We start from the raw sequence: 13,523 nt of genomic DNA, 5'->3' as shown, positions 1-13,523 counted from the left end.
AAAACATTGTTTGAAAACTTACAAGTTGAGTTGAATAATAATTGATAACAATTGAGGGTCGTCTACGATGTAAATTAATTGTATTATAGGTACATTGAAAAAAAACAAACTTGTTCTTTTGAAATATTCCTTCGAATTGTAATGTTCTAAGTATTTTGTAAATCGATGTATGGATTAAATTCAAAGATATTGTACCAACTAAAGAAAATACAAATCAATAGATCTGGCCACTCTGCTCGAAAATATCTCTCTTTCGTCAATCTCTTTCCCGTCTCCACCAATCACAGTCGGCTAATTTGAGCTCATCAATCCACTTCGAGTCGAGTTGTTCTCCTCGTCATTCTTGAGCGAACCGGTCAGCCGCGCGGATTGTTTTGCGTCGATTCTCCTCGGGTTTTCGTTTTCCTTTTATTTGCCACGTTCAACAGTGTGTTAGTGCCTTGGGGTTTAGTCAGCCAATCCCCTGGAATTCTACGGCTGGGTTCTGTTGATCATATTCAGTGCAATAGAATCCGTAAATTCAAACGAGGTGGGTACTTGATCCTCAACCTCGCCTAAATCGTGCTCCAAAACGTATTGGACAAACCCAAGGTCGCCGTCAAAGTGTTCAGCGCATCAATTACGTGAGTCAATAATTGATTAGACATCAAAATTTCGGTCAGTCTGACGAAACGGATGAAACGTACGAGGGCCAAGAAGAAAGGAATGTCGTGCAAGTGAGAGAAGAGCAACAAGTTAAGCTACTTGATTGGAGTAAAAAGTGCAGGCGTGTGTTTGTATTGGTGGGTGTTTTCTAGCAGCAGCTCTGTTTACAACAGCATTGTGCAACTCCATTTGCCCCCTAGCCCCAGCGGGAGAGAGTGTTGGTTCAGAAATTATTGCGCTGATCGTCGCATTTCCACCATTCATAACAACAAGCTCCAATAAAATGACTAAAGTTATTGGAGCAAGTAGCGGAAAAAGTCGTCTATGAGAGCTGAATAAACAGGAGTAATAAAAGTAAGGGCTAACAGCCATATGGCTTAGTTATGATTCATTACTTTTAAGTAACAGTTGCTAAATTATTCTATCGTATCAGCAACAGACGGTTCACATTCGTACTAAGATTTGAGTCAGATTCAGCAATGCTCATGGGAACATGGTAAACCGAGCATTGGGGCATGACTTTGTAATACGATGTATGCTAAATTGCAGTATGACAGAAACTTGTTCAATGAGCTGGGAGGATGAGTCATTGCGAGAAGGCGGCTACGTGAGATACAACTTATACAGTACCACTACACAGAGTAACACAATCAGGAGAATGTTTTAACGGCATTTCTCAAGAAGAACAAACCAGGTACTAACGTGCGGTTAGAACGACTTGAAGCAACCGTGAAAACTTTTCAAACGATAACGTCCGTCCAATCCTCATCTTGTATACTTTCGCTCGGGCACTAAAAGCGGCAACACCATTTCAAGAATAAGGAAAAGTCCCAAAGTTTGTATTCCCAATTGAATTGAAACGACTGGCGTGATTCGTTGATCAGCATCCACTCCGTCTGTTAAAAGATGTTGAGTGCTTGTAGTGAAGAAATCCTAACAAATAGATTAACCGGGTGTTACGAGAACGAGTTCTATAGTTGAGTCACGATATCCATCAAGGTGGGTGAAGTTTTGCAAACATTATTGTGAGATTAACAGGCAGGTAACAAATCAACTTCAACTTATTGACCGTATCATAACGATTCGTCGGTATAACGGGAATTGTGCGAAACATCCACATACCAAGGGGGTAAATAGTAGGTGATCTCTCAAATTTCAGAATGTTACAAGTAACATTGTACCCCCTACGCCATAAAGTCCACCTGGGACCACTTCAATAGTTGGAGGTCTTCACCCATCTTGGCATGGTATGAGTTCCAAGACAATACTCCGGCCGACTCAAGCACAACATTTGCTCTAACTAGTTAATACCCGACATCTCATTGTGTTCAAAGAGATCCACATGTTAGCGCAACTACAAGCTTTTCGATTCCAGTCCAGGAAGTCCAGAAACACAAAACGAGTAAGAACCCCTTAACCACGTGTAAAACTCAGACTCTTCCAAACCCAAACCCTTGACTTAAGTCACCACTCTGCGCCACTATTCAATTTGCGGGTCGGGGGGGTAAACGGTCCCGAAGCGCAAATCGAGCTGCCGACCGCACTTATCAGGTCGCACACGCGATTTGGGCGCATCAATTTTCCATACGCGTGTCGAACCTTCACACCTCCGGCACAATACTGTGCTTCATTTGCCACCTCTTGTGTCTGACACACCTCAAAGTTTTGATCTCTAGGTTGTCAACTCTTTGCCCTAAACGAGCTGTCGATCGCACTCCCTCCGGTCTAATTCGCAGTTCAGGGATAAAACCCCCGACCACGTGTCGGGCACTCACTGCTCACACCTGAGTATTAATGCCTGGTACCCAGGTGTACCACTTCTTCCGCGCAGATTTACGTATCTTTCGATGGCCTCTAGTGCGTTTCGTGATAGTTCCCTTAGCCGTACATCGGCGGGATTTGCAGACACGTTTCCGCCCTGGACCACGAGGAGGTGGACCTACCAGCCCAGGTGAAACTACCATCTAACGCCAACCAGTGAAAGTGGAAAGTAATCTGTGGAATCGTGTTTACATGTATTTAGTTAACAGTACTATCATTTACTCACGCGTCTTGCTCTATAATTGTGATACCTTTAACAAATGAGTCATGCATTCTTTCAAACACGTCGTGTGTTGATCTCTCCCTACCCTCCTTACAAAGTCACTACAGTAGACATTCGCTATGTCGCTAGTCCGAGCACCGTTCGCTAGCTAGATTGATACCATATTTTGAATCCTAACTAGCGAACGATCAATGTAGGTAGCTTGGTATGCCGGCTGTCTGAGGGGAAAAATCCATCTGAGTAAGGTAATATTTTTTACGCTGAAACAATCTGTTATCTCAATCATGTTGACACGCAGATGGTGTAGGCGATAAGAAATGCGGTAGGGCTTCCTGGTAGAAGGGTTGAGAGTCGATTGAAGAAAGCACTCTGTAAGTACATATATTTCGGTAATAATGCAGTAGTTTAAGAACTCAATACGACAGAAATCATCGATTAATCAATCCTACACCGAAAGAAAAATCATAGTAAACGTTACCATATCCAAAGGTGAATTTAAAAATAAAAACAGATGGATTTTTTTCGAGTACGTATTTGTTTATCTTGAACATTAGTTTGTTTAAAATTACCATGTGTTTACGTTATGGTGCGTTACGGCTTAATGACGTTCAATTTCACCATGCCATGGTAATTATTACAAAATATTGTAAATTTAGTAGTAATCCGTGCATTCAATAAAACAATTTAAATTTTTGAAATGCTGTTTTATTAATCCATCATTGTGATTATTCTCTTCTCTTATTATTCGGCGTAAAACATCAGGAAACATACGCCAAAAACCTAATTTGGCCTCCAGTGCTGCGTAATTGTCCTAAGATTTTATCGTCGTCGTCTCGAGCGCTGAAATAAAAAAAAATGGAATGTTAAATATTGCACAAAATTACTTATAAAATTCACTTACCCCTGATCATTTTATCATCGTCGTCTCGAGCGCTGAAATAAAAAAAAAAGTGTTAAATATTGCACAAAATTACTTATAAAATTCACTTACCTTTGATCATTTTATAAATTGTTGTATTGAGCTTCCATCATTGATGACTCTGCTTACGCTCCAGATTGTAATGGTTTTCTGAGGATGGATAAAAAGTGATATTTTTGGTTACATATCCCACACCAAAATACTTACCTTCAAGACACAGAGCACATAATCAATTTAATTCCAAAATTTAACCAGCCGATTTTATGGCAAGAAAAAAACTAAGTGTTAAATGACATGACGGAAGCATGTTGGCTATTGACATCCATGGTAAAACTTACCAGAGTATTGTTCACGATAACCAAAATATTATTCAAATGCGGAAAATGCTGCATATGGTAAAATTAAACCTCTTTTTTTATTTAGATTTACCACATTTTTTCTGGTTTGCATGGTAAAGTTCACTAAAATTTTATTTATATCGACAAATTTTGCGCATGGTAAAATTAAACCTCTTTTTCATTTAAGTTTACCATATTTTTTCTGGTTCGCAGAGTAAAATTAACCAAAAGATCGTCAAAATAACCAGAACTTTGTTTATATCGACAAAACTAGCGCATGGTAAAATTTAACATTTTTAATTATTTCAGAATACCATGATTTTTCTTTCAGTGTAGCTGTAGTAGGAAACAATCACGTGCCGTGTACACTGAGGTTTTTTTTACGCGGTTATTTTTTACACGGTATTTTTTTTACGCGGATTTTCGAATAACGCGGTTTTTCAGAGAAAATATTCTAAGACTTTTTCAAAGGAAAACACTTAGTATCTTTTTGTAGTTGGGAAAATCTTAGCTCTGAGACTAAGAACGTGATACATGAGATCTGAGACCTGAGATCTGAGACTTGCGACATGAGACCTGAAATATGAGGCTCGAGATCTGAGACACGAGACATGAGACGTGAGACCTGAGACTTGAGACCTGAGACATGAGACATGAGACATGAGACCAGAGACATGAGACCAGAGACATGAGACATGAGACATAAGACATGAGACCTGAGACATGAGACCTGAGACATGAGACATGAGACCTAAGACATGAGATATGAGACCTGAGACATGAGACCTGAGACGTGAGACATGAGACATGAGACCTGAAACCTGAGACATGAGACCTGAGACATGAAACCTGAGACATGAGACCTGAGACATGGAACATGAGACCTGAGACATGAGACATGAGACGATCTGAATTCCACACTGTAAAATAAGCCTCACTATATTCTACTATTCTATTAATCTAATTGATTTTGTTTTTTTATCTTCAAAATAAACTATCATTGTACCAGTGATTGAAATCCTCACCAATTTTCTCATCAGAGGCATTCAAAATACACACTTTGAGCAGACGGCTGCAACGTTACACGTTTTGTCTATGTATCGTGTGACCAACATCTTTTAAATATGTGCTCGTGAATCTCGTTTTTAAGCTTTTTTTCCTCAGATTTAAGCTTTTTTTGCCTTGAGAGCATAGGAGCGAAAGCTTAAATCTGAGGAAAAAAGCTTAAATCTGTCAAAACGAGGGGAAAAAAAGGGGAAATCTGAGAGCTGTGCTCCATACAGGCGGCGGCAACGCTATTCAAACCGTATGGAGCACATCTCTCAGATTTCCCCTTTTTTTCCCCTCGTTTTGACAGATTTAAGCTTTTTTCCTCAGATTTAAGCTTTCGCTCCTATGCTCTCTAGGCAAAAAAAGCTTAAATCTGAGGAAAAAAAGCTTAAAAACGAGATTCACGAGCACATATTTAAAAGATGTTGGTCACACGATACATAGACAAAACGTGTAACGTTGCAGCCGTCTGGCTCCATACGGTTTGAATAGCGTTGCCGCCGCCTGAATAACTCCAGCCGATAGCTGTCTTTGAGGAGAACATCTTCAATCTCGCCGCATATGTTGAGGCAACAACAAAAACAACCGAACTTATTGCGTTGCACGGCCCGCAACGTATAGTGCAAAGAGGGGGGAGGAAAAAGAAACGAAAAAACTAGCTGCCTGCGTGCGGTTGCTGTGCAATAATAGCAATAGCAGAAAAACCTCACGCATTCGATCCAGGCACAAACGAAGAGACTCGGGTTCGCTCTGCCTTTTGAATTTGCTTCCCTCAAGCTTGTAAGTAACAGGAGATGAGAGAGAGACATTCGTTTGGTTTTTTGGATTCGCTGCCTCGAATGTATACTGCTTCTTGAAGGCGGGCCATATTGAGAGCGTATGCATCATCGGTTTTGTCGTTTTCGCTGCCTCAAAGCAACCTTTGCTTCCGAGTAAAGCAGTGAGCGAGAGAAGGTTCAATTCATGCTCCGAAACATTCAATCACTGCATTGTACGCAAATTTTTAAATAATCATGGTTCTCACGCGTTTTTTTAGTGACGTGCTTTTTTGCGCGAATTTTTTAATTAAAATGGATTTTTTACGTGGATTTTCGAATTTCGGAGTTTTTCTACGTGGATTTTCGAATTAACGAGGTTTTTTTTTACGCGGATTTTCGAATTAACGCGGTTTTTTTTACGCGGATTTTCGAATTAACGCGGTTTTTTTACGCGGATTTTCGAATTACCGCGGTTTTTTTTTACGCGGGACGAAATACCGCGTAAAAAAAACCTCAGTGTATTTAAATCGATCAGTTTACCCCTTTGAAATGTATGTATAGATTCTTGGATATCGAAATAAATCGCTTTGAACCGGAAGTTCGACGTTCAACCCAAAGCTCGATAGGCATCCCACCCCAGCGGTTGGGAAGTTCCCTTTTAGCTGTTGGTTCCGAACCACAATGTATCGAAAAGTAGAGAGTTCGGCCAATGCTGATAAGTGGCATGAAGCGATGTAGCGAACGTGGTCGCTCGTGCCGTTGCCCCAGGAAAGAAAGTTGTTAGGAAGCAAGTGGGTGTATAAATCAAAGTGTGACGCCTCTGTGAAAGTCGTGAAATATAAAACTAGCTTAGTGGCACAGGATTAGGGTTCAGTGGTCTGCTGAAGTCACCTACCTTGGATTATTGATCGACCAAAAACTTCTTTTCCGCTCACATATTGAGAAGACCCTGGTAAAGTGCTCTGCCTTGACTAGGTATTTATATCCACTGATCAAACGTAGATCCCGCCTCCGTAGGAGTAACAAACCGGCCGTCTACAAAGAAGTAGTATCACCCGCGACCTTTTACGCTGTTCCGGTGTGGGGGTCATGCGCACAAACTCACAAGGACAAACTTCAAAGGATGCAAAACAGGTTCTTACGGATGATCTTAGATCGTCCATTTGATACTAGAATATCTGAACTCCACCAAGAGGCTGACATCTCGAGAGTAGATTTAAAAATTCAAGCAACAAATCCAAATTTGTAACAAAGTGCCAAATATCAGAACATGCTTTAATAAGTAACTTGTATGTAGTAGATTAGGTATAAATAGTAGGCTTAGGTGGTATAGGTTGTAAATAGTAGTTTCAAGTAGGAACCTTTTTCAAATTCATTACCACACAATACCAAACAAATGGTCTACGACTAAAACTTGAATACTTTTCTAAAAATTAAATAGCCTACACACTGACATTCAACTAAAGATGAAAAGAGAAAGCTGTATCACTTTGAACAAAATTATGTAATCATAACTAACATCACTGAATAAAGATAAATTTAAAGTCAAAATAAAAAAAGGATTTTACACATGACTATGAAGAGGTGTATGCGCCAGTTACCAGTCAAGTCAGAAAGGAATGGTTCCGCAGCACTGGGATGTGAAATCCGCATACCTACATGGCACAATTAAGGAGAAGCTGTACTCGCAGCATCCCCTAGGATTCGTTGACAATACCAAACACAATCTGGTTTGCCATCTACGGACTTGCATTTCTTCTTGAGTATGGAGGTGATCCGAGACAATGAGAAGAACAGCATCAACATTAGAAATTACATCGAGAAGGTAGCAATTAAATTCGGCTTACGCTCCGCTAAACCAGCTAGAACACTCATGGATGAAGGCTACTTGAAGTTGGAAGATGGTACAGCGCAGGAGTTCTCATCGACCTACCGCAGTTTGCGAGGTGCTATGCTCATCTTTGGCGAAGCAGCGATCTCCTGGTTGAGTAGGAGGCAGTCCTCAGTAACTCTCTCATCGATGGAGGCTGAATACATCGAATTGAGTGTAACATGCCAGGAAGTCATTTGGTTGAAAAATTTGTTTCGTGACTTGGGTGTACCACAGAAAAAGCCGAACGTGATACATGAAGACAACCAAAGCTGTATCTCGTTCGTGAAGTCGAAGCGTTCCACAAGGCGATCTAAGCACACTGACACAAGATAGAAGTTAGTGAACCACCGATATCATCTATATTGTCCCACGGAGAAGATGGCAGCAGATATCTGAACGAAGCCGCTCGGGAAACTACTCGACAATATGTAATTGGATTGTTCTCAAGGAACTACACTAAGGAGGAGTGTAGAGGGTGTAGTGTACGCTCTTTTCGTCTTTTTGAAGTCAATAAATCAAGACGTATTTAAAGTTTAATCCGATTGTTTTTTTTTATTTCGATTATCCGACTTTCCCAAAACAATCAGATTTTTCAATGATTTACAATTTTCTTATTTATTATCTCATTCCAGCGCAAACATGTCGGATCCGGCACCAGTTCCAGTTCCACGGCCTAGGAATCGTGGAGGTGCAACCGAAGCGAAAATTTCGGAGGATAAAACAAACAACAATCTAAAAAATGACACAGACGAAACAGATTTTGGACGCGCCGCATCGTTGTATCCTCAGTTGAACAAGAATAATTTTCCGGAGCTCTTCAATTCGCAAAACTATGAAAATTTTGAAATTCCACACCCTCAGAGAAAGACTTCTGTGTCTGAGAAGATTTCGAATGTACAGCAAGGTCACATTTCCGAAGCGAGGCCAGTTCCGGCACCTCGGAGAACGAAGATTGTCGTACGGGATGATGAAGAATCATCGAGTAGCAACTATCAAAACGTCACACCAATCAAAGCTAAGGCTGAGAATTCTACCGGTGCCATAAAAAAGTCAACTGCCATGCCATCTGCTGATGAAAGTGGTGGAAGCAATCGGAATGATTTCCATAGACCACCGATCAAACATCAAGATATAACAATGGTACATAATGATTTGAAGGGACACAATTCTGGATCTTCTCCTGGAGTCGAAACTAATTCGAAGCGGTTCAGTTTCGATGCAGATCGCTTATCAGGGATGGATCGTCCTGAATCGGATGGAGTATCGATTGGCAGCGCCGATAGCGGGAAAAAGTACAAAACTTCATCTCCAGGGTAAGATTGTTCAAACACGCTTCATTTATAATCAACACTAATCTCTGTTCTGTTTTCAGGGAGCTTTTCAAGTCTATCGGATTAACTTCAAAGCTGCTAACAGAATCAATTAGCGAACGCGTGTCGCACAAAACGAAAAAGGTCGTTACGAAGTTAGATAAAAATTTGAAAAATAAAACTAGTGCCATCACGAGTTGGAAAACGGAAGCAAGTAGCAAGGTTAAGAACGTAAGCAAATCGATCAATAGTATTGCTGAGGACAAGTTTTCATTGTCGCTCACGCGAAACAAGAACAAGCGTAGCAACAGCACAGGGGAAGATGCAGACTTTTTGGAGCGACGACAAACTGTTCCCGCCGAAAACAGTGAAATCATGCATGGAATTCAATTCGAAAGCCCACTTAATAACAAAGTTTCCAATAGGTACGATCTTACCAAGGAATCATCGTCATCGATCAGTTCTACTTACGACATTCCAAAAAACACCAAACGAACAAATTTCGAAGATCCCCCTCCGTATACCGAGTCCATGAAGTCGGGATCAAAATCTAACAGCTCTGCAAGTCTAGCCTCGGCCTCCTCATCTTCAACTAATCCACCCACTGCTGCTTTTACGAGAAACTCTGGCTTAAGCCAAAGTTTGTACAGTAGGGTGATTCCAAAAAAAGAAAGGAAAAATGAAGGAATACCATCACCACTTCCGCTGAGAATAAAGAACAAAAGTGAATCGAATCTACATGAGAGTAAATTCTACATCGATTCTGTTCGAGAAGTTGATATCGGTAGCAGTGCAGAAAACATTCCTCCACCATCATTTCCCCCTCCGATTCTAAACTCTTCTGAACTCGAGAATCCGTATGGAAAACTGAATATAATCCCTAAGAAAAAGTCGAGTAGTGAGTCATCGAATGAAGACAACACACTTCCCGAGTTACTCAAGAAAGTGCACATTCGAAAAAAGGCCGTGGCTTCGACATCTCCAGACTCGAGACGAGCCACCTGTAGTTCTGGTAAACGAATATTCTCTCGACGCTCCTCTTCAATCGATGAACTGCGTAATAATTTAAACCTTCGATCTGACTCGTGGAACTACTACGACATCAGCAGCCGCGATGAGACTCAGCAGGAAGATGAAGACAGCTCATCGAAAGCCAGCACACCAGAACCAACGTACGTGAACAATGAAGCGTCGTCATTCGATTCGCCACAAATCTACGGCCAAATATGCGAAATGGAGACCAAACTATTGAAACCGGAACCTCTCAACTCGCGGCCAGCACGTAATGACTACGACGAGGTTTCCATATCGGATGTGATAGACGAATTCGATCCTTTGTCTCATCCAAGGCGATCTCTGGACGCGATCCTCGAAGGCATTGGTGACGAATTGGATTTGATAGAAAACATTCTAAGCTCTGAGTCGTATGGACGTCGAGTACGACTTGAGTCATCCGATGAAGATCTAGTCCCCGAAGGCCTTCCATCGAAGGCTCCTAAGCCACCGAAACGATCAGATTCTTTGCTTGAATCATCCACTGCCAAGCAGCCAGATCTTGGCCCACCTTTAAAAGATCAACCGGAGGTACCCAAACGACGGAAGCATCGTAGTCCCAAACATTCAATCATTGTGCATCAAAACGCAAGTCTCCCTTCGGATAGCATTGAAAATCTAGTCGAAGGATTGGACATTACCCCATACCTGGCAAAAGTAGAGGAACCTACTGGAAGTCAAGATCCCGCAGACCTTAGCTACCCACCAAGCAACCCCGGGCCCAGCGCCAGCTGGTTCGTGTCCGATGTCAACTCGACTGCTAGCCCTCCAGAACCTGATATGTTTCTCAAAAATTCTAAAGTGAACCCGGTCAATGAAAAATCTGTAACCAGACCATCAGAGAAAATTCAAAAAGAGATTCCTTCAGAGCTGGCCAAGATCAGCGAAGATGAAATGTATCTGCCCTCTTACAACGAAGCGATCGCTGCCGCTGAGGGTCTTACAGGCCCCCTGCCAGGTCCTTCAACTTCGTCCGAGGCCAGCAACAATAAACCTAGCGTCACTGCCAAACTTCTGAGTGCGCTTAAGCGTAAATCGAGTGTCAAGGGTCGTGAATCAGTCAGAAATGTACTCGAAATGGTTCCAAAACCGCTGCTTACGGAACGCTTGATCAGTCACCAGGGGCACATTTTGAAACTGCCTTCCGGAGTCATTGGAGATGTCTTCAATGAGCTGGTTCCGCGATCTGTTGTTCTGAAGGAAAAAATCTTACAAACTTATCAAGATCCTCAAAAAACTCAACCGAAGGAGACATTACACTTGAAGTTCATTCTAAGCCTGCAGTGCGTTCTTCAACATAAGTTCAGCAACGACGGCGAACTGGAGTTGCACTGTTTCGAAATAGTGCTGGCTTTACCGAAAAAGGATAGCAGTTCAGGGGCTAGTCAACAGCTAATGACTAATCCAAATCTTGTAATTACCAGCTCAAACCACGGAAATGTGAAAACTATAAGACAATCTTATATGTTTGGCGTTCACAAACGTTCAGATCGCAATATTTGGATGGCCAAAATTTTCCAATCCGTTACAGATGTTTTCCCGGAGGGTTGTTTGTCGGAATTCACCAGAGGGGGTTGGTGTTACATGAAGAAATCGGTAACGACCGATTGGAGCGGAGCTTGGCTTTTGTTGGCTAAGAGAAGGTTGTATTTCTATAACTACCAAGATAGGCAGCTGGAGCAACTAGATCTCAGGAAAGCAAGATTTATTGGCGAAAGGGAAGCAGACGAAACCATAAGAAACTTGCACGTTGAGGCTGGATCGTCGATTCTCATTGATTGTCCACCGTATGCCACGCTTTATTTCATTATGTGTTCACCGCGAGAAACCCAGATATGGCGAAAGATCATTAGAGATACGGCCCACAAGAATGGAAGTGGCCTGCACAGTCAGCAGCTTACCAAGAGTGATGTTCCGGTGCTGATCGACAAGTGCATTAATTTCATCTACGCTCATGGTTCCATGTCCGAAGGTATCTATCGCAAATCAGGATCAGCTTCTCAGGTGACCAAGATTCTACAGCTCTTTAAAGAAGATGCATTCTCGGTACAGCTAGTTCGAAGTGAGTTCAACGAATACGATGTAGCCGGGGCACTTAAGAAGTTTATCAGAGACATTCCGAATTCCTTTTTTGGAGATTCTGCCATCAGTTTTGTTAGTATAACTAGCTTAAAATCCGCGAAGGATAAGCTAGACTCATACCACGAACTGCTCAAACGATTGCCAAGAATCGAGTACAACACGCTTAAAAAACTGATAGGACATTTGCATTTCATATCATCGCTTGAGAAGCACAATAAGATGAGTGTCCCTAATTTGGCCATGATTTGGGGGTCTACGATAATGGCCAACTCAAGCCTTAACCAAGAAGCCGAACAGTACACCTACTCACAGGATGAGGCTGATGTGGTAGCCGATTTGATCAAGCTGTACAAAAACCTCTTTACAATAACTCCGGAAGAAATAAAGAAGGAGCAACTTATGCTGAAGGTTCTGCAAAAATACCACGCAGCCGCCGAGAACCTTTCCGATACAGTAAAACACTCGGGAGATTTCAAAGTATGGGTAACCATCGATTGTGATTCGGAAGCTGCCCCATCTACAAGTTCTACTGCCAACGATGAAAAGCTTCAGATCAACGTGACTCTTACTCCGACGAAAACGGCGTCGGATTTGTGCAAGGAGCTGGCCGGAAAAACAAGCTACGAGTGGTACAAACTCACTTTGTACGAAGTAATATCCGAAGGAGCACTTACTCGACCAGTGCATTTTAGTGAACGTCCCCTTGAGAGTGTTTTGAGGTAAGTTGCCTGCCTTTTGGGTTATAGGTATTAGTTTATAAACCATTACCAATCCCCAGGTGGACGCAGTGGAACGATGCAGACCGAAAGAACAACTATCTGGCACTCCGGCCAACCACTACCTTACATGACGTCTACCGACAGATTCAGAAAGAGCTGGTCCTCACCCCTACTACGGAGCTAATGTTCGCCGATCAAAGCACCAAGGTAGCACGTAGCTACAAACTGCAGCTCATCGGGCGTGAAATTGTGGTGCTCAAAAAGCTCGAAGGCAAAAAGGACCGGGGTCAATACGAAGAGCACACGAAGATCAACCTGGACAAGGTTCAGGCCTACATCGGGCGGGAAAGCAAGCGAGACAAAGTGCGGCTGAGGTGGGCCATCACCCTGGTGGATCATAACTTCAAGAAAAGGTGAATACTACGAAAAAAAACCCCACGATGAGTTCGGGAAATGTAATGATAACCTTTTTCCATTGTAGAACGAGAGATTCACCTTTCATCGGCCACTTGCTTGGAGGAGTTGTAGTCAATGATCTGGTTCTTTGGTATTCCAGCATTTTATACAGCTTACACAAGGATAACATTCTACCAAGTAGTGATCTATTTTTCTAGATTTTCAGAACTACGTCAAGGAAAGAAAAGTCCCATTTTAAATGTATATACAATTCATTTATATCGTGTTAGAAAAATAAAATTAAAGAATATATTTTTCAATTTAGAATAAAATCAA

General features: G+C 41.9%; 1 protein-coding gene across 4 annotated transcripts; it reads left to right on the top strand.

Annotated features, from left to right (window-relative positions):
* Positions 1-352: 352 nt before the first annotated feature.
* On the top strand, positions 353-13,504 carry LOC129751570 (uncharacterized). Of its 4 annotated transcripts, none has more exons than XM_055747175.1 (5): positions 353-529; positions 8,260-8,940; positions 9,000-12,791; positions 12,851-13,204; positions 13,273-13,504. In XM_055747175.1, the coding sequence occupies exons 2-5, from the start codon at positions 8,267-8,269 to the stop codon at positions 13,403-13,405; spliced, it is 4,953 nt and encodes a 1,650-aa protein (XP_055603150.1). In that variant the 5' UTR covers positions 353-529; positions 8,260-8,266; the 3' UTR covers positions 13,406-13,504. The 4 variants fall into 4 exon arrangements, with proteins under 4 accessions (XP_055603150.1, XP_055603142.1, XP_055603135.1 ...); XM_055747167.1 differs by having other exon boundaries at positions 353-623; XM_055747160.1 differs by having other exon boundaries at positions 353-999.
* Positions 13,505-13,523: the final 19 nt, after the last annotated feature.

Source organism: Uranotaenia lowii, chromosome 1, assembly GCF_029784155.1.
Source record: "Uranotaenia lowii strain MFRU-FL chromosome 1, ASM2978415v1, whole genome shotgun sequence".
NCBI classification, from domain to species: domain Eukaryota; kingdom Metazoa; phylum Arthropoda; class Insecta; order Diptera; family Culicidae; genus Uranotaenia; species Uranotaenia lowii.
Note: the sequence above shows the minus strand (reverse complement) of the source record. Positions and strands in the feature narration are given on the sequence as shown.

Coding starts and splice junctions, on each gene's coding strand:
- LOC129751570 (XM_055747175.1), top strand. CDS start 8,267: ATGTCGGATCCGGCACCAGTTCCAGTTCCACGGCCTAGGAATCGTGGA. Junction 8,941..8,999: donor TACAAAACTTCATCTCCAGG/GTAAGATTGTTC, acceptor TTCTGTTTTCAG/GGAGCTTTTCAAGTCTATCG. Junction 13,205..13,272: donor GATCATAACTTCAAGAAAAG/GTGAATACTACG, acceptor TTTCCATTGTAG/AACGAGAGATTCACCTTTCA.